At 34.7% G+C, this 23,248-nt stretch overlaps 1 protein-coding gene across 1 annotated transcript in view; it reads right to left on the bottom strand.

Annotated features, from left to right (window-relative positions):
* EMCN (endomucin) overlaps positions 1 to 23,248 on the bottom strand; it is a 121,619-nt gene that overhangs the window by 73,288 nt on the left and 25,083 nt on the right. Inside the window, exons 2-3 of the mRNA XM_003899014.5 lie at positions 10,783 to 10,905; positions 5,649 to 5,723 (exon numbers count right to left, since the gene is read on the bottom strand). Of these exons, the coding sequence (XP_003899063.2) occupies positions 5,649 to 5,723; positions 10,783 to 10,905 (198 nt within the window). The remainder of the gene's footprint in view (positions 1 to 5,648; positions 5,724 to 10,782; positions 10,906 to 23,248) is intronic.

The raw sequence follows: 23,248 nt of genomic DNA, 5'->3' as shown, positions 1-23,248 counted from the left end.
AGTTAAGAGTCAAAGTTTATAAAATAAGTAATTTAAGTCTTTAATCTATCTTGAGTTAATTTTTGTATATGTTGTAAGGAAGGGGTCTAGTTTTATTCTTCTGCATATGACTAGCCTATTATTCCAGCTTCATTTATTGAACAGGGCATCCTTTCCCTATTGCTTGTTTTTGGCAGCTTTGTTGAAGATTAAATAGTGCAGGTATGTGGTCTTATTTCTAGATTCTCTATTCCATTCCATTGGTCTATGGTTACTGTAGCCCAGTAATATAGTTTGAAGTCAGGTAACATAATACTTCTAGCTTTGTTCTTATTGCTTAGGATTTCCTTGGCTATTTGGGCTTTTTTGAGTTCCATATGAATTTTTAAATAATTTTTTCCAGTTCTGTGAAGATTTTCAATATTAGTTTAATAGACAATACCATTCAGGACATAAGCATGGGCAAAGATTTCATGATGAAAACACCAAAAATAATTGCAACAAAAGCAAAAGTTGACAAATGGGATTGAATTAAACTAAAAAGCTTCTGCATAGCAAAATAACCTATCGAAAGAATAAGCAGATAACCTACAGAATAGGGGAAATTTTTGCAAACTCTGAATCCAGCAAAGGTCTAATATTCAGCATCTCTAAGAAATTTAAATTTACAAGAAAAAACAACTCCATAAAAACATGAGCAAAGGACACGAACAGACACTTTTACAAAGAAGACATACATGTAGCCAACAATCATATAAAAAAGTTCAACATCATTGATTATTAGAGAAATGCAAATCAAAACCACAATGAGATACTCTTTCACAGCAGTTAGAATGGCTATTACTAAAATGTTAAAAAATAACAGGTGCTGGTGAGGTTGTGGGGAAAAAGGAAGGCTTATACACTGTTGGTGGGAGTGTAAATTAGTTCAAACATTGTGGAAAACAGTATGGCAATTTCTTTAAGACCTAAAAACAGAAATACCGCTCAGTCTAACAATCGCTTTACTTGATATATAACCAAATGAATGGAAATCGCTCTATTATGAAGCACACATATGTTCATTGCAGCACTATTCGGAATAGTAGAGGCATGCAATCAACCTAAATGTCTCATCAATGACAAATTGGATAAACAAAATATGGTACATATACACCATGAAATACCATGCAGCTATAAAAAGAATGAGATCATGTCCTCTGCAGGAATGTGGATGAAGCTGAAGAACATTATCCTTAACAAACTAACATAGGAAAAGAAAATAAAATATTGCATGTTCTCACTTATAAGTGGGAGCTAAATGATGAGAACACATGAACACATAGAGGGGTCAAGGAATAAATCATAAAAAATATTAGAAAATACTTTGCCATAAATGAATATGAAAACATAGTATACCAAAATTTATGGAATGCAGAGACAGCAACAGAAACAAGGAAATTTGTAGGTGTTAACACATATTAAAAAGAAGAATAATCTCAAATCAAAATCCTCACTGGCCAATTTGAGAAACTAGAAAAAGAAGAGCAAACTAAACCCATATGAAACAGTGGAAAGAAACACTAAGGATTAGAGAAGAATGAAATAAAATAGAGAATAGAAACACAACATAGAAAAAAATAAAACCAAAAGTTTGTTCTTTGAAAAGATCTATAAAATTGAGACACTTTTAGCTATGCTGATAAAGAAATAAGAGAGAGGAGTCAAGTTATCAAAATTATGAATGAACGATGATTCATTACTACCAACCTTAGAGAAATTAAAAGGATTATAAGGCAATGCTGTGAACAACTATATGCAAACAAATTAGATAATCCAGATTAAATGGGCAAATTCCTAGGAAATCACTAACTACAAAAACTGAGACAAGAAGAAATAGAAAATCTAATAGACTTATAGTAAGTAAATAAATTAAGTTAGTATTTAAAAAAAATTCATAAAGGAAGCTCAGCACCAGGGTCTTCCCTGGAAAATTCTACCAAACATTTAAAGAGCAATTACCACCAATCCTCAAAAACTCTTTCAAAAATTAGTAGAGAAGGGAACACTTCTCAACTTATTGTATGAGGCTAGTATTATTTTGATTTCAAAATTAGACAAATACGTGACAAGAAAACTGCAAACATCTATTTCATGAATATGGACACAAAAATTCTTAACAAAATAATATAAATAAAGTTTAACACCACGTAAAAAGAATTATACTCCATGACCAAGTTGCATTTAGCCTAGGAATTCAAGGTTGACTGAACATATAGAAATCAATATCATATGCCACATTAACAAAGTAAGGAATTTTTTAAAAACATGACAATTTCAATATAATAAGACAAGGCATTTAAAAAAATCCAATACCCTTGCATAATAAACACACTCAACAATCTAGTAATAAAAGGGAACTTCCTCATTCTGATAAAGGTCATCTATTAAAAACTCATAATTAACATCATACTTACTGGTGAAAAACTGACAGCTTTCCCTGAAAGTTAGAAACAAGACAAGGATATCTCCTCCCACCACTTCTACTCAACCTTGTATTGAAGGTGCTAGCCAGGGTAGTTAGGCAATAAAATAAATAAAATAAAATTATAAATAAAAGAAAGTCATCCACGTTGGAAAGAAAAAAGTAAAACTATATTTGCAGATGACATAATCTTGTACATAGAAAATTCTAAGAAATACACATACATATATACACACACAAATTCGAGCTAATAAATTAGTTCAATAGAGTGGGAGGATATAATATTGACATACAAAAATAAATTATATTTACATATAGTAGTGATGAATAATCCAAACTTGAAATAAAACAACAATTTCATTACAAAATAATTGTATTTAAAATGAATAAAATATTAGGAATAAATTTAACAAAAATAAGTTTAAGCTTAAGCTTTCCACACTTGAAAACTACAAACATCATCAAAATGAATTGAAGAAGACATAGATAAATGGAAAGACATCCTGTGCTCATAAATTGAAAGCCCTGATTGTTAAGATGGTGATACTCCTCAAATTGATCTACAGATTCAGTGCAATCCCTAACACAATCCTAGCTGGCTTTGCAGAAATCAACAAGTTGATCTTAAAATTCGCATTAAAATTAGCGTAATAAAATTGGCATGATAAAGTTGAATAGCCAAAACAAGCTTGGATAAAAAAGAAAAAGTTGGAGGACTCACATTTCCTTTTTTCAAAACTTAATAGAAAGTGATAGTAATCAAGAGTACATGATTCTGATATAATAATTGGCATATAGGTATAAGTGGAGTCGATTCAGGAGTCCAGAAAAAACTCATATTAGGTGGATGCAAATGTAATTGCAGCTTTTACATTGTCGGGATGTGCCATTTGATATTGGCATACATTCTTAAATAAATGTGATTATGTTTTTTTTATATATATATATCCCTATCATAAAATGAACTTCTAGATATATGCATCTAGAATATATATAGATATATATTCTAGAAATATATATATTCTAGAAGAGTGTGTGTGTGTCTGTGTGTGTGTGTATATATATATATATATATTTTTTTTTTTTGAGATGGAGTCTCATTCTGTCACCCAGGCTGGAGTGCAGTGGCCCAATCTCGGCTCACTGCAACCTCCGCTTCCCGGGTTCAAGCAATTCTCCTGCCTCAGCCTTCCGAGTAGCTGGGATTATAGATGCGTGCCACAGCGCCCGGTTAATTTTTGTATTTTTAGTAGAGACATAAACATACACAGAGTTTCACCATGTTGGCCAGGCTGGTCTTGAACTCCTGGCCTCGAGTGATCCACACTTCTTGGCCTCCCAAAGTGTTGGGATTACAGGCATGAGCCACTGCACCCATCCATGTTATACACAATTTTAATGGGTATTTCCGGTTTCTTTTTTTTTTTTTTTGCTAATGACATCACTTGCTGTTTATTTTGTGTTTATTTTAGACTATGGAAATGATGTTAGACAAAAAGCAAATCCAAGCGATTTTCTTATTTGAGTTCAAAATGGGTCGTAAAAGAGGCGCAGACAACTCACTATATCAACAAAGCAGTTGTCTTAGGAATTGCTTATGAACATACAATGCAGTGGTGGTTCAAGAAGTTTTGCATAGGAAACGAGAGCCTTGAAGATGAGGAGCTTAGTGGCCAGACATCGGAAGGCCACGATGACCAATTGAGATCAATCATTGAAGCTTGTTTCTCTAACAACTACATGAGAAATTGCCAAAGAACTCAAACCTCAATGATTCTACAGCCGTTTAGGGGATAAGTGGGTGCCTCGTGAGCTGAGAGAAAATAAAAAAAAATCGTGGTTTTGAAGTGTTATCTTCTCTTATTCTAACACAACAAACCATTTCTTGATCTGATTGTGATGTGCGACAAAAAGTGGATTTTATATGACAACTGGCAACAACTAGCTCAGTGGTTGGACTGAGGAGAAGCTCCAAAGCACTTCCCAAAGCCAAACTTGCACCAAATAAAGGTCATGGTCACTGTTTGGTGGTCTTCTGCCTGTCAGATCCACTGCAGCTTTCTGAATCTGGCGAAACCATTACATCTGAGAAGTATGCTCAGCAAATCAATGCGATGCTCTGAAAACTGCAACATCTGCAGCCAGCATTGGTCAACAGGACTGAACTCTTCTCCATGAAATTCTACCTCATGAAAATCAGAGATTTTCAGGCTTCAAAAGATACTACCAACAAAATTAAAAGATAACCTATAGAATGGGAAAAATAATTGCAAATTATCTATCTTATAAAGGTCTAGTCTTGAATGTAGAGAGAACTCTTACAACTTAACAATAAGAGGACAAATAGCCAAATTTTTAAAAAAATGTACAAATAATTTGAGCTAACATTTTCCAAGGAAGATATATAAATGGCTACCAAACACATGAAATATGTTCAACATCATTAATCATTAGAGAAATATAAGTCAGAATTACAAAGGGATACCAGTTCACACCCACTGAGACAAATATAATTAAGACAGACAAGTGTTAGCTAGAATATGGAGATATTGGAACTCTTATATGTTGCTGGTGGAAAAGTAATATAGTACAGCTGCTTTGGAAATTGGTTCCTTAAAATGTTAAACATAGAGTTACCCTGTGACTTAGCAATTCAACCTCAAGACATATACTTAAGAGAAATGAAAAACGTGGGCAGACAAAAACTTGCACATAAATGTTCATAGCAGCATTATTTATAATCATTAGCAAGTAGAAACAATGCAGATGTTCATCAATTAATAAATGGATAAACAAAATGTGGTATATCCATAAAATGCAATATTATTTAGTGATAATAAAGAATGAACTACAGATACATGTTACAACATGGATGAACTTGAAAACATCATACTAACTGAAAGAATCCAGACACAAAAGGTCATATATGGTATGATTCCATTTATATGAAATGTCCAGAATAGGCAAATCTATAAAGGAGGTTCATGGTTACCAGAGGCTGGGAGGGGGATATGGGAAGTGATTGGTAATTGATACAGAGATTCCTCTTGGGGAGATTAAAATGTGCTGAAATTAATAGTGGTGGTAGCTGTACAATCTTGTTAATATACTAAAAACTTCTGAATTGTACACTTTAAAAGGGTGACTATTACATTATGTGAATTATGTATTTTTTAAAATGATAGAAAAATGAATCATTACTCACCTTCATCTTTACTTGTTATTAATAAAGTAACTGTTGTCGTCAGAGACGTTTTAGGTAATTCGCTGGTGATTGTTCCTAGTTTGATAAAATAGATTACATTATTAATCATAATCTCATGTTATCTATCAATAAATAAATAAATAAAAGTAAGTTAAATCTATAGGTGGACTGGCATCTCTCCTTTGTCTATCTTTAATTTTTTCCCGTTTTCCCGTTCGTTTTGTCTAAAGAATATATATATTAAATGCTTGGGTGGCCTACACACACACACACACACACACACACACACACACACATTTTTGCAAAGTAAGCCCCCAAAACAAGTTTCCACTGAAGATTGTTACTTAGGTATCCTTAAACTTGCAACAAATTATTGCAAAATACAAAATTCTAATGTTTAAAATCATTTTACTTTTCCCTGTGAGAAAAGTGACATGGTCAATATACCTAGGAATATCATGCCTTTTTTTTTTCTAGAATTACATTTCATTTTATTGATTTAGTTATGACACTGAAATTTCTAAATGAATGTAAGTTATGAAGGAAACTGAAAACTTCTGTATTAATTTGTTTATTTATGGAATGTTCTTTGAGTTCCCACTCTATGCCAGGTGCCCCTCTTTCCTCTTGAGGGCAGTATCCAATTCTAGTCACAATTTTTTTTTTTTTTTTGGTGGGGAACGGAGTCTTGCTCTGTCACTTCAGGGCTGAAGTGCAGTGGCCGGATCTCAGCTTCACTGCAAGTCTGCCTCCCAGGTCTACGCCATTCTTCCTGTCTCAGCCTCCCCGAGTAGCTGGGACTACAGGCTCTCACCACCTCACCTCGGGCTAGTTTTGTATTTTAGTAGAGATGGGTTTCCACTGTTAGCTTGTGGATGTCCCAATCTCCTGACCTCGTGGATCCGGCCTGCCTGCCTCCCAGTGTTGATTTCAGGTTTGAGCCACTGCGGCCCGCCTCTAGTCACATTTCTTAACGGTATTTCCAAGAATTATTCTGGTATACACTTTGTGGCATTTTTTGAGATCTGAGTCTCGCTTTGTGCTCCCAGGCTGGAGTGCAGTGGCGGATCTTGGCTCACTGCAGCCTCGCCTGTTCACGCTTTATTCTCCCGCTTCTCAGCCTCCTGCTGACTCATGGCGCTCACGCACCACGCCTCGCTGGTTTTTGTACTTTTAGTAGAGACGGGGTTTCACCATGTTAGCCAGGATAGTCTCGATCTCCTGACCTCGTGATCCACCCGCCTCGGCCTCCCAAAGTGCTGGGATTACAGGCTTGAGCCACCGCGCCCGGCCTACACTAGGCATTTTGTTAATGTTGTTTCAAATAAGGAAGCACTCATATAACACATGAAAAGTCAACCAAGGGGCAGATCTGCCCTAAGTAGTCAAGGTGACTCATCAGTTTGATACCTACTCTCCAACTCTCTGTAATAGTCTTTTTTCCTTCCTTCCTTCCTTCCTTCCTTCCTTCCTTCCTTCCTTCCTTCCTTCCTTCCATCCTTCCTCTTTCTTTCTCTCCTTGCTTGATAAGGTCCTGCTCTGTCACCCAGGCTGGAGTGGAGTGGTATGAGCATATCTCACTGCAGAATCAGACTTCTGGCCTCAAGTGATCCCCCAATTTCAACCATCCAAAGCTCTGAGATTATAGGTGCCGAGTCACAGCACCTGGCCCCTCTTCTTTGTTCCTTTTTTAGCAATTTTATTTTAGACTCAGGGGGTACATGTGCAGGTTTGCTCCATGGGTATATTGTGTGATTAGGGCAAAAACCTATTTATTTTTAAAGATATTATATCATTTTGAGTCAATAAATGTTTATAATAGATTAAATCATTAGAATATCATAATTTTACTCTCTGCAAAATTGTTTCTTAAACTAGCATTCATTCATACCATTTTCCAAAACAACCTTTGAGAACCATGTTGAATTCTATTTAGGCTACAAATGTTTCAAAGAAATGTCTAATTGGTAAACATTTCGTATTTTGTGATGATAAACTAAAATGGTTCAACTTTGCCACTTCAAAATTCTATGAAAAGGAGAAACCAAAAAATCATATACAAAGATATCCCAGGCACATCATTTTCTATTCAAATATAATGAGGAACAGAAAGACAATAAATAAAAGGGGAAAGACTATAGAGAAAAATGGAGTACCCAAACTCATATTTTTTCTGACTAATCTTACAAGAAATTTCCAAGAATGTGTTTAAAATGTTCTTTGTAGTTGTATCTAGTTAGTTTCTACATAGAAGATGTACAACTGAAACATCACCATATTTAGCACCCTGTGTGAGATAGGTGGCCAAAAGCATTGGCCTCCTTTACTGACCTCAGGTACTCAAATATTTAATACCAGAAATTGTTAGTATCACTGTTGAGAAATATTTGTTCCTGCATTATAGTTCAACTCATTGAAAAATACTAGACTATTCAATGTTTTTAAAATGAAGCTGAATAATAATCAACTTTTTAATGTAAAAAAATTACATTTCGAGTTTCTTTTTTATCCTAGAAGTTTATTTTATGACAGGGATATTCAACGTCTGTCAAATGTTGATTTTTAACTCTAGCCATTTGGCCTTTGCACAAAATGTGCAGTGCACTTGATGTACATCTAGGAAGAGGTCAAGTCCCATTTCTCTAATTGGGCAAATCTCTGAAAGCAAGCCCTGCTCCAGGCAAAGCTCTATCAATCACATCTGCCACTTCAGTGATTATGTTGCTGCAAGAAGAATTCTCATCTCAGTTGCACATTTTCCACTTTTCTGATCATAGAATTTCTGCCATTGGCAAGAAAAATACATTTTATGTGATTTAGAAAGACATAAGCACTACTAGACCAACGATCTTTTGTCCTTTAAACAAAGAAATTCTGATTAGGAAGCCTTAAAATGAAAAATAAAGACACTTCTCCATGTTGTGTTTTTTCAGTAAATACTTTCATCGTGGCTAAGAGGACCATATTGGCCATGAGAAAGAGGGGAATAATGGACTTGTTCACTACAGGTACCTTTTTCTTGTATTATTGAGTAATTTTAAAAATTATTATTTTGGAGAAAGGGACAATAAAACTCCTCCAAATGTAAGCCCCTCACAGGCCTGAAATTAGTAAGTCAAATATACTGATACACAATGCCTAGAACTTGATAATTCAAGATAAATTCTCCATCTTCTTTATTACTGTGTACTAACTGTGTTGCCCTTAGGAGGATGGGCATATTAAGTGTACTTAGTCTGACTCATCTAACCCTTAATACACGGTACTGATCAAATAAGCCAGACAAAAAGAAGTTATTTTCTTTGCCTTCTTTGTCCAGTGTTGTTCCCTCATTCTCCTATAAGCACCACAGACCCCAATTTGCCTAACGACTTTCTCAGCCCTACCACCATGCCAGACTTTCTGTTTCCCACTCTGGATCAAAGCAGCTGGGGACGTGAGAGCCTGCCTTTCCTGCTTTATATCTCTCTTCCACCTCGCTCTCTCAGCAGCTCTCACTAGAGACCCCAGACTAACTTCCTTCCTTTAATTTCCCTCCCACCGCTAGATTTATATTTTGAGATTTTAACCCTTAAAATTCTCAAAATAAACATCAGATGATACTAAAGTATTATTATTGATTTGGAGGATTTGATGATGGCCTTGTAGGTTTGTGATAAATTGTCTCTTTTTTGAGATGCATATTTAATGTATAGAAGTAAACTGGCATGAAGTCTGGGTTCCCTTCAAAGTACCTTGACAACCAAATTAAGAGAGAGAGTAAAACAGAGAGAAGGCAGGAAGGAGAAATAAAAAGAAAAATGAAGCAAATGTGATAAAATCTAGATAAAGAGTGATTTGGGGAGATGGACATACGGAGATAAATTACAGTGTTCTCTACTTTTGGATATAGCTGTCTATTTTTATAGTAAAAATTGATAAAATGTAAAACTTCTCTGACCCATTACATTTTTTTATAATTGTATATGAATAATTTAACACTCAAGTGGATAACTACTGAAGGACACAGACAACAGTGTAGTTTCTATTACATGAGTAATATAAATCAGTGAAAGTGTCCCAACAAAGGAGTGTGTGTGTGTGTGTGTGTGTTTATGTTACCTCGAGTATTCTATGCACTTGCTTCAAAGAAGGGTGCTTCAGTGTTCTGCTATGTGGGACCCCAAGAAGTAAAGTTGCTAGAAATTTTCTGGTTTCATCTTATAATCAAACAATGCAGAAATAATGGACTATGATCATAGTACTCTTTGTCTCTGACAATCACCACCCTATTCAAGCCCAGCAAACTAGCTTTCATTGGTCGTCTGCATACATTTGATCCTGGTCTTAGATTGAAAATTAAGTGGGGGATAGAGAGAGGTAAAAAAGACATCATAGGAATTTCAGTTATCCATTCATCAAGATACATGATTTTCTGGTCTTTCCATGACCTTAGTATTCTAAGCAGAGTTTTTGCCCATAGACAATCCACAAATCTGTTTTTCTTTTCCATTGATTACAGGACTTGTGTGATATGCCTTATTTTATGTGTGTTACAAGATGGGCAGGTGCAGTATGCATTGCATTGATAACCTCTTGTTTTTTTAATGGAAGTATTCTAATGCCTTTTAACATTTTTGTGGATGGTAAAGTAATCTCCTTTAATACCTAGCTAGAAAACATAATATAGTTGTCACTCAGTCCAATAACAATAATGATTACATTGCTACCGAAACCTACAAATTAAATCTATTATCAACACAATACAACCAACAAAAGCAGTCTGTTATTAATACAGTTTCAACATATTGGCTGTGCTGCTTAGGTGGAGAACTGGAATATTTAGAAAGACATTTTATGACTTAGGACATGGCAATTTCTTTCTTCTCTAAAAATAAACTTTGTGTATGTAACATTCACAATAAAATCATTCTCAAACAGGAAGTGATCCCAAAGAATATCAACAAAGAAGCTCACTGAAATTTCAGGGTTTTGTATGGAACCCCAAGTAACACATAATTTCAAAATCATGAAATAGCACTGGCCTTTATAACAATCAGATATGAGATCCCAAATTATTTTCTCATACTGATGTATATACACTACTAATTTCATTTGTTAAAGTTAAACTAAATTTACCAACAGTTAATCCTACCTTTAGGAGTTGTTTCATTTGTTGTTGTGATAACATTTTTCTGTGATGATCCTGTGTTTGGTGTTGTTACAGATGTTTCTGTTGTAACGACAACTGATGAAGGAGTAGTTGCATTTATAACACCTGAAAACAGTAAATTACATTAAAGTAGTTGCATTAACACTTACATATAGTTTTCCAATTAATAGACTAGTATATTTAAACAAGTATACTGTATATGTACTACTGCTAAACCGATCAGTAGAATGTGAATTTGCAACCAATTTTCTAGCTGTAATCAATTTATCCTTAGCTGAGCATTTATTCACTAACTGCATCTACTTCTCACCAATGGCATGAATTTTCAAGACGACTGGTTAGGAGTAGTTTGTGGTTTCAGAGCGATATAATTTCTGAGAAAACTAATGTGGAATAAATGTATAAATTTGAAATGTAATAATTTTTTAATCCAACTCAATGAAACTTGCAAGATGAAATGCTTACATGGGCACTCTCTGGGCAGTAGATATTTCACTAAATATTTTTACATCATATTAAAGTTACTAAGTAGTAAAAAATCAATATTAGTATATGTCTTTTTCATATAAAGCACTCTATATAAATATGTACTATATAAAGTATAAAATATAAAACATAATTAATAAAGACAAGAGTATACATATATACATATACATATATACATAGATACATAACTGCAACATACTTAAAAGTAATAGGGCCACCATAAATCCACATTTTTTAATAGTTTATTTCTCTACATTTTAACATAATTTGGGCAGGCAAAAGCACAGAAATGAAGGCAATACATTTTTAATCCATACTATATATTTATTTTAAATAAGAATTCTTAAAACTTCTGTTGAAACAAATGAGGAAATCAGTCTTCTGTAACAACCAGAGTTGGCAAAATCATCACTTCATTATTATTTTTCAAAGTGAAGTATGTAGGATTTAACTCAGTGTTCTATAAAAAGATTTACTTCACATAAAATTATTGTAATTTAGTAGCATTTATAAAATATTTTTAGTCCTGTATTTTGTTGTTTTCATCTCTGGAAATACAGTTTTATGTTAAAAATCAACATACAGCAAGCAAGTGTATAAAAATTTGGAAAAAAATATTCACATCTATGGTAAGGCGTTGTTTTTTGTTGTCCCTTGGTCTGGATAGAGTATATATACCATGTTAGTTAAGAGGATGGACTTTGAATAATAAAGGCATATTCAAATCCCAGTCAAACTGGGTATGTTATTACAGTAAATATATGTCAATAGTATGACTTCTCAAATTTAAATTACATTTGAAATGTTCCTTTTTGAATCTGAGAAAAAACAATAATCTAGCATGTCAATGAAACCAACATCTCAGACGTCATGACATACAGTATAAGTGCCATATAATTTTATAGTCTTGAGATGCTCGGAAGTGTTAGTTCTTAGCACTGACTGTTTATAGATAGCACATAGAAATTGCTTGAGGTATTCAGCACAAGGAGAAATGTGTTCAGCACATACAGAAATGATAGAATTGCATTTTCACAGGCTTTATGGAAATCAAGTCAAAAGCTTTTTTCACCTCTGGAGGCGCACTTCACACCCTTGCTCTTACCTCCGTACCCCACAATATTCAGCAGGGAGCAGGAATACAGCCTGTTGAAGCTTATCTTTTCACCATTAGTCATTTTGTTCTGGCAATTTTTGTTTTAGTCTTAACATCCATGGATGTGACACTCATTTTAAATTTTATATTGAGGTTGAAGAAATCACTAAAAAAAAGTAGCGCTTAGACAGGAAAATTCACCTACAAATAGCCTGAATGATCCTCATCTGTGGACTTCCTAAATAGCAACATTGTTAATTTCTGAGCATAATCAACATCTTTAGAGATGTCTTCCTGCCTTCCTTCCTTCCTTCCTTCCTTCCTTCCTTCCTTCCTTCCTTCCTTCCTTCCTTCCTTCCTTCCTTCCTTTCCTCCTTCTTTCCTTCCTTCTCTTCCTTCCTCCTTCCTTCTTCCCCTTCATTTCCTTCTTTCCTTTTCTCCCTCAATATTTATTAAGCAACTACTTATGTAAAAATCATGATTAGATAAAAAAGACTCTATGATTTATCACATGGTATCAAACATTACTTTTAGTCTGGTAGGAAATATAATGCCTATGCACAGTAAATAATAAGGTATATCATGTATAGGTTGTACAAACCAGTGTTTTTCAAACTGCAGGTTGTGATACAATTAAAGAATAATTAAATCTCTGTAGTAGATTGCAGTCAGAGCTTTTTCCAAGTTGGAAAAGAAAAGAAACAATATGAGAGTGTGGTATTGCAAATAATAGGTAAGTATTGTTTCATGAAGCTTTGGTATAGGGGTGGGTGTGTGTGTGTGTGTGTGTGTGTGTGTGTGTGTGTGTGTGTGTGTGTTAAGTCTGCACGAAATGTGTGCCAGGGCAAAACACATTTCTTACTGTGATTCCAGTCAAAAATATGAAAGCTGCTGGACAAACAATAAATTGGACAAGACTTTATAAGATAAAATAAGATTACCCTGCTGGTATGAACAAGAAATATTTCATGCTAGGAACTAGGGCTTGAAGAGTAATAATATATCCATACAGGGAGAGGAAAGGGCATGAGATGAGCTCTGGAGTGGAGAAGTGAAAGGTATTTTGGAGTACTGCAAACAGGTCTGTCTAGCTGGATTGCAGTGTGCTATGAAAGAACATAGTGTGCATGATCTGGGAAAATACTGGAGGCCAACTGTAGAAGACCATGAACACCCAGACCAAGATTTAAGATTTTATCAAGTCACTGGAGAGCCATAGAAGGTGACCAAACAGAAATTCCACCCTAGGAAAGACAATGGGTAAATGAGTGGGGCAGAGAATGAGAAGACTCCATTTGGATCAAGCTGCAAGCCCTCATTTTTATATTTATTAATGTCCTCTGCCCTTTTGAAGTCATCCTGTGACATCAACGAATTCACATCCGAGAAATGACTTTATGAAAACTACAATTAAGCAAATTTCTAACCACTGGTGCAGTAAGATTGAGGTGTACTATAAGGCTTTTCCTCCTCAACATCCTTAAACATATTTGGCCCCTGATTTCTCCTGAATCAAACTTTAATTCATTCGTACTCTTTAACATCTCTATTATTAATTCTATGGGTTGTTTAACAAACAGCGTGCCCTCTTTCGGCAACTCCTAAAAGTACTGAGTGTGCCATGTTCTATGCTCAATGAAAATACTTTCTGTGGGTTATCTAATTTAAAGACACAAAGAGGCTCATATTCTTATGATCACCATTTTATGGATAAGGACACTGAGGCTCAAAAACGGTAAACAGTTTGCCAACAATATGCACTGGTAAGTGATATAGTTGGAATTTAAATTCAGGCAGCCTTGACTTCAGATAGTATTTTCTTAACCATCACACATCTGGCCATAAGAAGGTAGTGCTATGTAAAGCTACATACCTCAGCTCCACTTGCTCTCTGCTTTTGACAGGGAGTGATAGTGATTAGACACACACATGTTTTTATCTTATGTAACTACAATGATGAAATAGACAAAATAGTTCACTATTTTTTTCTTAAAGAAACAAACATTTCAAGTGCCACATATATACATATATATGTGTACATACACACACATAAAATGTTTCCATATTAGACTTCAAGTTTTAAAGAAAATTTCCCATTAGATAACACTATTTAGATCTGAAAAATGCAAAAAAAAGGTTTTTTCATTTAGAAAAATTTTGCAACTGGAAACTTTGTCTTACCACGTGGTGGAAAATAATTATTTCCTCTAACTACCATGGTTGAAGATTTTATAGACCATGATGCATGTAACACCAGATATGGTTTACTGTATTATCTGTAAATTCCTTTTAGGTCTTATTTGATTTTGTAATAAACCATTGGGAGGAATAGCTTATTCTAAAGTATCTTCTTTTCACAGGACATGGCGAGATACTATTTTTTTCCTCTGTATGTCAAAATGATTAAAGATAAATTTAACAAGGCAAATTGAGCCTCCTGACTTTACTTGTGCCAAAGCAGATAGTACTGCTCTTGGGATGTTGTAAGAGAAACAGATGGTATTTTGTCCTGATTCCACCCTGTCCCCATATATCCAGACTTGGAGAGCTCAAGGGATACTGTGATACCAGTTTCCTGTACTACACAGGATGAAGCATTTTCTGAATATTAAGAAAATAACTATTCTAATTATTAAAATTCTATGATAGATTTTTGCTAAAGTATTTCCATAGATTCTGAAATAGTTCTGTATTCTCTGAGGTTCAATATAGGAAATTCCCAACTGTGCACATACAGGAACTTTCATGTGAACTTTCTTTTTTTTTTTTTTTATCTTTGAGAATTCAGCTTATAGCTGAAAACTAAATATATTCTATTCTGTTTTCAAATGATAAAGTCATCTACTCTTTGTAATTACAAAGCATGTCTAATCTTTGTAATTATATTTTTAGGTAATTGTCAAATAGTCACTAAAAGTTAGGTTTTTGTTTAAAGGGACAGAGTCTTGCTATTTTTCTCAGACTGGCCTTGAACTCCTGCACTCAAGGTATCATCCCACCTATGCCTCCTGAGTAGCTAGGATTACAGGTGTGCTCCATGACTGGCTAAAGTCAGAATTTGTATCCATCCTTATAATGAGTAGTGCTCTCTCCAGTTACCTTTCCTCTTTGGGACAGCGGATGGCCTCTCCTTTACTAAGTCTGCACCTAAAGTCCAGTAGAAATCCACTACTAAAGAAAGTAGATCTGGCTTTTTCTAGATCAACGCAAACGTTGAAGACAGTAACTTAAAATTCTAGGATGATTTGAGATCGAGGAATAAATTTTTTGGTATCTGAATGAAATATAATCTTTGCGTTTTCTAACTTAGAAAAGTTATGAGTTTAGGGTAGTTTCAGAAGATCACAGCACCAATTAGTAAAAAAGTCTCTTTGATTTGTATTTCAGTACTCTTCAGTACATGATATACAAAAATCTGTTTTTGTTTCTAATTATACTACTTGGGTGTATGGAGTGCATTTGCCTTCTGAATTACCTCTGAGAAAATATTTGCTTGCCAGTTTGCTCCATAAACAACATTTTGGAAGAAAGATTTAAACTCTTTAAGAAAATGAAAAAATGATTTCTTCAAAAATATATAATTACAGTACATACAAAATGCTAATTACCAGGTGGTCTTATAAATGTCGAATGTCCTATTCCTATTATTAGGTAACAATGCCATAACCTAGACCAACTAATTTATGGAATTGATGTTAAAACAATTTTATTTCTCAATAGCTTACAATGTATTATTTCTACAAATTTATATGGTCTTCATGCATCTCTACCTTGTATTTACTCCCAGCAACTCAGTCTTTTATAATTTTTAAACAACTTTATCTTAAAATAAAATAATTGCCAGATTTTCAGTTATGATTTTGTGGATTTTTATTCTCTTGTGTATCACAGTATATAATGAACAAAGACATACTTCTTAAGTTTGCATGTAATGGCAAAGCACAAATTGGGACTTATAAATGGTAGGAGGATCCCTTTTCATAGTAATTTGTCAGTAATTACTAACATTATAATTCTTATTGTATACTTTCTATGGCAGTAAATGACCATTAATGAAGTGTAAGTTGAAAAATTCCATCTTTCTCACATATTAAAGAGATTTATAAAAACATATGTAAATATAATAAAATATACAAAAATAGATACAAATAAAATAAAGTACTGTTCCCATATTTGCATCAAATAGTCTTCATAAAAAATCTGGCACCAACTTCTTTTTGATAATTAATTTCATATTAACACAGTTGTACACTAATGGTGATCCTTCTCTTTTGATGTGGGAGAGGTCACTTTGATCCACTGCCAACCAAATTAAATACAGCAATTTTTTTCAATTAAAAGAAAAAAGTTATTATGTGATGATGCAGCCCAGATAATTTCTTCTGTTTGCCTTCCTCCAAAAATTGTATGATATCATATAAAAATGTATAAGTAACTCATTAGCCAAGAGTTATTTGCCTCAATAAATATTTATTCAACATCAATTTCAACAGATGTTCAGCACAATTTTAAAATGTGTGTTTTTCCTAGAGGAACTCAGAAGTTTTTTTTCTGATACTTAAGCTATAAATATATGTGAAACATCTAGAAGATTATGCTTGTAGTTATGCCATATAAAAATGGCATTAAATAATTAGTACTATACATAGCTGGTTCCATACAATATTAAGTGAAATCAAAGTAAGGTCATGTCTCTCTGTGTCTGGCATAATCAGAAATTATTTTCTTGGAGGAAGATTTTTCAAGAGAAGCCAGATAACTCTTTTCTCAGGAAAGAAAAAAGTTTATATTCGAATAGAAGAGAAAAACCAATAGTGCCAATAATATGAGATCCAAAAAGGGACATTGATGATGTTACACATTAATAAGCATAGTATTTTCGAAGGAGAAATCAGGGAAATCCCATTTGCAATGAAAACATCAGAGCAACTCTTGTAAAAGAGGATTTTAAATTTAAAATACATTTTCAATTAAAGCTAAAAAATATTGTAGCAGGCACAACAGTTCTGAGAATGTTTAAATTTCCTATATGAAAGGACTTTGAAAGATAAGTAAGAAAATCTCATCTCTCACAGAGAGAAAAATATTCAGATAAGTGGGAGAAAGCTGCACCCAAAAGAGGAATCTCCTCAGGTTGCCAGCCATCTGTGAGGTGGGGAGGGAGTGCCAAGCCTGGCAGACTCTGAGGATGGACAGGTGTCTCAGCCACCTGGCTGCTCTGGGGAGAACAGGAAGGCAGCATTCCAGTGGTGAGTTTGTTAAACAGAAAACAACAATATCTGCAAAATGGACCCAAGAACCTGAGATGTCCTGGCTGACAAATGGATGGAGGTGTACAAGGTAAATTGCCTACACTCACCCAGGTGTCTTGTTCAAAATTACGGGGCCATGCAGTTATTTTTCCTTCACAAATGGATAATTTTTCAAAGATCATGTTCCATAGTAATGAGATATTTTTAGATTGTGGACTTTAGTATAAGGAGACTTTTTATATATTATAGCCAGTTTGGTTGAGGAATTTCAAATCCTGAGGTAAAAAAGGCAAAGTTACATTTAATATTTATAAAGGTAGGAGTGGTAGGAAAAAAGAATATCTTGGTGATGCTCCTTGGCCCTCAGACACTTGTCCTGAGATCTCTTTCCTCCTCCATACAGTTCTCTGACTCCAGAAAGGAACTATGGTTCTGCAGCTCAAAAGCTACCTTCCAACGAAGTAAGATGCTGGAGCTTAGCACATCCTTGTAGGGAGCAATAAAAGCAAGCAAGTCTCTTGGATCCATCTCATGACTTCAGACGAGGGATCACTTTGGGTGCCCTCTCAGTCCTGAGGGGAGCAGCACTGCTTTGTCCCTTCTCTGGGCTCCACATAGAGGAGGGGAAAGTAGGAGAGGGTGCAGTTCCTTTTATCTCTTGAATTAAATCTTCAGCTTTTGATACAGCTAGGAGTTGTGTCCCCACCCAAATCTCATCTTGAATTGTAATCTCCACAATCCCCATGTGTCAAGGGACAGACCAGATGGAGATAATTGAATCATGGGGACAGTTTTCCCCATGCTGTTCTAGTGGCAGTTAGTGAGTCTCGTGAAATCCGATTGTTTTATAAAGGGCATTTCCTGTGCACTTGCACACATGCTCTCCTGCCTGCCACCATGTAAGACGTGCGTTTGCTTCTCCTTCACCTTCCACTGTGATTGTAAGTTTCCTGAGGCATTTCCAGCAGTGCAGAGCTGTGAGTCCATTAAACTTCTTTTCTTTATAAATTACCGAATCTCATTTCCAGCAGTGCAGAGCTGTGAGTCCATTAAACTTCTTTTCTTTATAAATTACCGAATCTCGGGTACTTCTTCATAGCAGTATGAGAATGGACTAATACAGCTTTCCTCTGAACTTCAAATGTAGCCACTTAAAATCTTAATTTTTAAACTACTGGCTCTCCTGAGCATTTCCTTGGAGACAAGGAGCATCTCACTGGACACTTTTTACTAGCAGATCACATTAGTTTAGTATAGTGACTTGCACACATGAAATGGCATGATGGAAGAAAATCACAGACCTGGCAACTCTGACATTAGCTAACTGTGTAACTGTGTGAGCCACTTTACCTTTCTGGGCCTCCCTTTTTTAATCTGTAAAAAGTGACTGTTGAACAATGTCTCTTCAACTATGAAACTGTATTACATCTAAGGTTCGGTTACATTGTAAATATACATTATGGCAAATAATAAAGAATAACTTGCATTTATACATATCAAGGGGAAGCTTGTATTTCAGGAGTTCTACATAATCGCTCTATGGAGTTATTAACTTCTTACCTGGGAGAAATCTGTGCCCAAACGGGAATTGTGTATTTTAGGGGACAAAGATAACTACACTCATTTACAATTTGATGTTGTTGCCTAGATTAAATGTATTTCCCTTTAGTGTGTTGGTCTGCCCAGAACTAGAGAAAATGTTAAAGGCAAAATTTGAAACAGACATTTGGAATATTTTGCTTTGGAATTTTCTTTTCACCATGGAAGAGCAAGTATAATAAGATGAAATCTTTTTTATGGATAAATTAATTCCTACCTGAACAAACAGAGCCCATATTCAATATGTTAGCCAATTCCCTTTTAAAGTGTAGTATGTGTATGTTATGTCTATAATTAGTGAAAAACTTAGTTTCCAAAAATAGTCTACAGCATTGCACTTGAAGCTAGAACATGATATTTGGCTGAGTCTGAGATGTCTTGCTTTTCATATTATCTACTCTTATTTTTCTTTTCTCTAAATGTAAATAAAAACTATCTAGTTGATTTAAAATACTCTTTAGTTTGTATCAACTGAAAGACTAGTTATAAAGGTGTAAAATTTTAAAAGTCATTTCTGTCTTCTAAAAAATCAGAGAGAAATTTTTTGTCCTGAAAAGTTGTTTTAAGTTACAGAAAATGTAACTTAAATGACTGGCATTCCAAGAAAACAAGCACATATAACAATAATTACTTTTATTTACATTATTTGATTTTAATGACAATTTTGTGAAACAGTTGAACAGGCACTACTTGTATCTCCATTTTATAGATGGATAGACTGAGGCCCTGGTAACCAATTTTGACTTTTGAAGATGCAGAGTCAGAAAGTGTTAGACCCTTGTTCAAATTCAGGTGATCTGGTCTCAGCTTCCGTGTTCTCTTTCTCTGCATGGTTTAGAGGTTTAGAACTATAATATGAAATTATGCTGCTTGTGGTTGCAGTATTCCCATGCTACTACTTTAGTATTCTGATGACATTAAAGAGTTCATTTTTCCCTTACGCTATTCCTAATCATTAGGAAAATAAATGCAACAAATTAGGGTATATGATCATATGGTAATTCTATTTTTAATTTTTTGAGGAACCTCCATACAGTTTTCCACAGTGATGGTACTAATTTACATTCACAGCAACAGTGTAGAGTCATGTGACACATAACACCATTTCAGTCAGTGACCACATATGCAAGAGTAAGATGATAAAGGAGCTGAAAAATTCCTGTTGTCTAATGACAGCATAGCTGTTGTAACATTGCAGTACAATGCATTACTGACATGTTTGTGGTGATGCTAGTATAAACAAACCTGTGCTTCCAGTCATATTCAAGTATAGCATATATAATTATGTACAGTACATAACATTTGATAATGATAATAAATGACTATGTTACTGGCTTATGTATATACCACACAGTCAACCCTCCATATCTGCACCTAAAATTCAACCAAATGCAGTATTTCTGGGATTCAAAACCTGTGGATACGGAAGACCAGCTTTTCATATCTGTGGGCTCCACAAGGCCAACTGTGGGACTTGAACATGCCTGGATTTCAGTACCTGCAGGTGTCCTAGAACCAACCCTGTCAGATACCGAAACACAACTGCTTTACTTTATTATTATTATTATTTTAGAGTGTGCACCTATTTATTTAAAAAAAGAAAGTTAACTACAAAGCAGCCTCTGGCAGTTCCTTCATTAGGTGTTTCAGAAGAAGGCATTGTTATTACAGGAGATGAGAGCTCCATGAATGTTATTGCCCTTGAAGACCTTCCAGTGGGACAAGATGTGGAGATGAAAGACAGTGATACTGATGATCATAGCCCCGTGTGGGGCTAGGCTAATATGTGTGTTTGTGTCTTAATTTTTTATAAGTTGAAAAAGTAAAAAAAAAAAAAAGATTGAAAACAGAAAAAAAGCTTATAGATTAAGAATATAAAGAAAGAAAGTATTTTTGTATGGCTGTGCAATGTGTTTGTGTTTTAAGCTAAGTGTTATTTCAAAAGAGTTAAGAAGTTTAAAAAAAAGTAAAAATGTCATAAGGTAAAAATATTACCATAAGCTAAGCTTAATTTATTAGTGAAGAAAGAAAAATATTTTTTATAAACTTGGTATAGCCCAAGTATACAGTGTTTATACAGTCTATAGTATTGTACAGTAAATTCCTAGACCTTCACATTCACTCGACACTCACTCACTGACTCACCCAGGGCAACTTCCAGTCCTGTAAGCCCTATTCATGGTAAGTGCCCTATACAGGTGTACTGTTTTTTACTGTGCCTTTTCTATGTTTAGATACATGTATATTTACCATTGTGTTTAAATTGCCTACTGTATTCCACACAATAACGTGCTATATAGGTTTGTAGCCTGAGAGCAAGAGGTTATACCATAAGGCTTAGATGTGTAGTACGTTGCGTAAGTGCACTTTATGATGTTCGCACAATGACCTAACAAGATATTTCTTAGAATGTATCCCCATCATTATATCCATCAATAAACACTGCATGACTGTACTAGGGTTCCGTTTTCTCTACATCCTATCTAATATGTACCTTCTTTTATATTTCTTATAGTAGCCATTCTAACAGGTATGAGATGGTATCTCATTGTGATTTTAATTTGCATTTTCCCTAATGATTAGTGACATTGAGCATTCTTTCATATATCTGTTGGCCATTCATATGTTTTTACTGAGAAATGTCTCTTCAGTTCTCTTACCCATTTCCAATTGGGAATTATTTATTTTCTTTCTATAGAGTTGTTTGAGTTTCTTATATATTCTGGATACTCTTTTATGATAGCTATGGCTTGCAAATATTTTCTCCCTATCTACAGGTTGACTCTTCATTCTGTTGTTTCCTTTGATGTACAGGGCTTTTTATTTTTATATAATCCCATTTGTCTGTTTTAGCTTTTGTTGCCTGCATGTGGGGGATCAAATATAAAACAATCTTTGCCTAGACTAATGTCTCTATTCTGTTCCATAGGTTGATGAATCTATTCTTATGCTATCACTATACTATTTTAATTACTATTGGTTCGCTAAGGAGCTAGCTGCACCACACTCGGGAGTTTAACAGTTCTCTGCATGACCTCAAATTCCTTCCCTAGTTCTCGCCAAGGGAGGGAGATGACCATCACAGCAAATTTTAGCAAAAATCAGAGGCTAAATCTGTCATACTTATGAATTTAAACAGTGTTCAGCCAAACCAAGGCCCCCCATAGGCAGGCAGGCAAACTTCAACCATGCAATTCTACAGAGCAAAACAGCTGGTCCCATCCATCCTGATCAGCAACTCCACCTAACCTTAGGGCCCCTTCTGCAACCCTGTCCAACACTTAAAATAGTGGTACCACTTGACCAAGGAATAGACCCTGCAACCTGGCCCAATATGAGGTGGTTGTAGTGCCTATCTAGCAGCTTAGCCTGATTACAGAGCTCAGTCAGTGGTCTTGCCACATAGCAGAGCCCAGCCAGCTGCCTCACCCAAATTCATAGCAAAGGCAGCAGGCCAGCTATCTAGAGAACTCAAAAGCAAGCTCTCGCTGACCAGGGTTGTTACCAACTGGTTCATCTAGAATCACAGGCTAGACTAAATAGTGAAAGTTTATCCCTTCCAAAGAACACCTGTGAAATTTAGAAAAAGTAGCTGTCTCCTCAAATGTACAGACACCGATGCAAGGATACAATGATTACAAAGACTTAGGAAATGATGACACCTCTGAAAGAAACTATTAAAGCCCCAACAGTAACCCTAACAGAAGATCTAAGAAATGACAGGAAAAGAATCAGAATAATTCTCTTGAAGAAGTTCAATGAACTATAAGAAAATAGAAATAAACCATTAAATGAAATTTACACACAAACATTAAATGAAACAATACACAAACAAAATGAGAAGTATGACAAAGAAATAGAAACAGCTTAGAAAACCAAATAGAAATCCTTGAGATAAAGAATACAATGACTAAACTGAAAAATGCAATAGAAAGTTCCAGCAGCAGACTCAAAGAATCAGTGAGCTTAAAGATAGAACATTTGAAATTATCCAGTCAGAGGAACAAAAAGAAAA

Source organism: Papio anubis, chromosome 3, assembly GCF_008728515.1.
Source record: "Papio anubis isolate 15944 chromosome 3, Panubis1.0, whole genome shotgun sequence".
NCBI classification, from domain to species: Eukaryota; Metazoa; Chordata; class Mammalia; order Primates; family Cercopithecidae; genus Papio; species Papio anubis.
The sequence above is the reverse complement of the archived record's forward strand: the minus strand, read 5'-3'. Positions and strand labels throughout refer to the sequence as shown.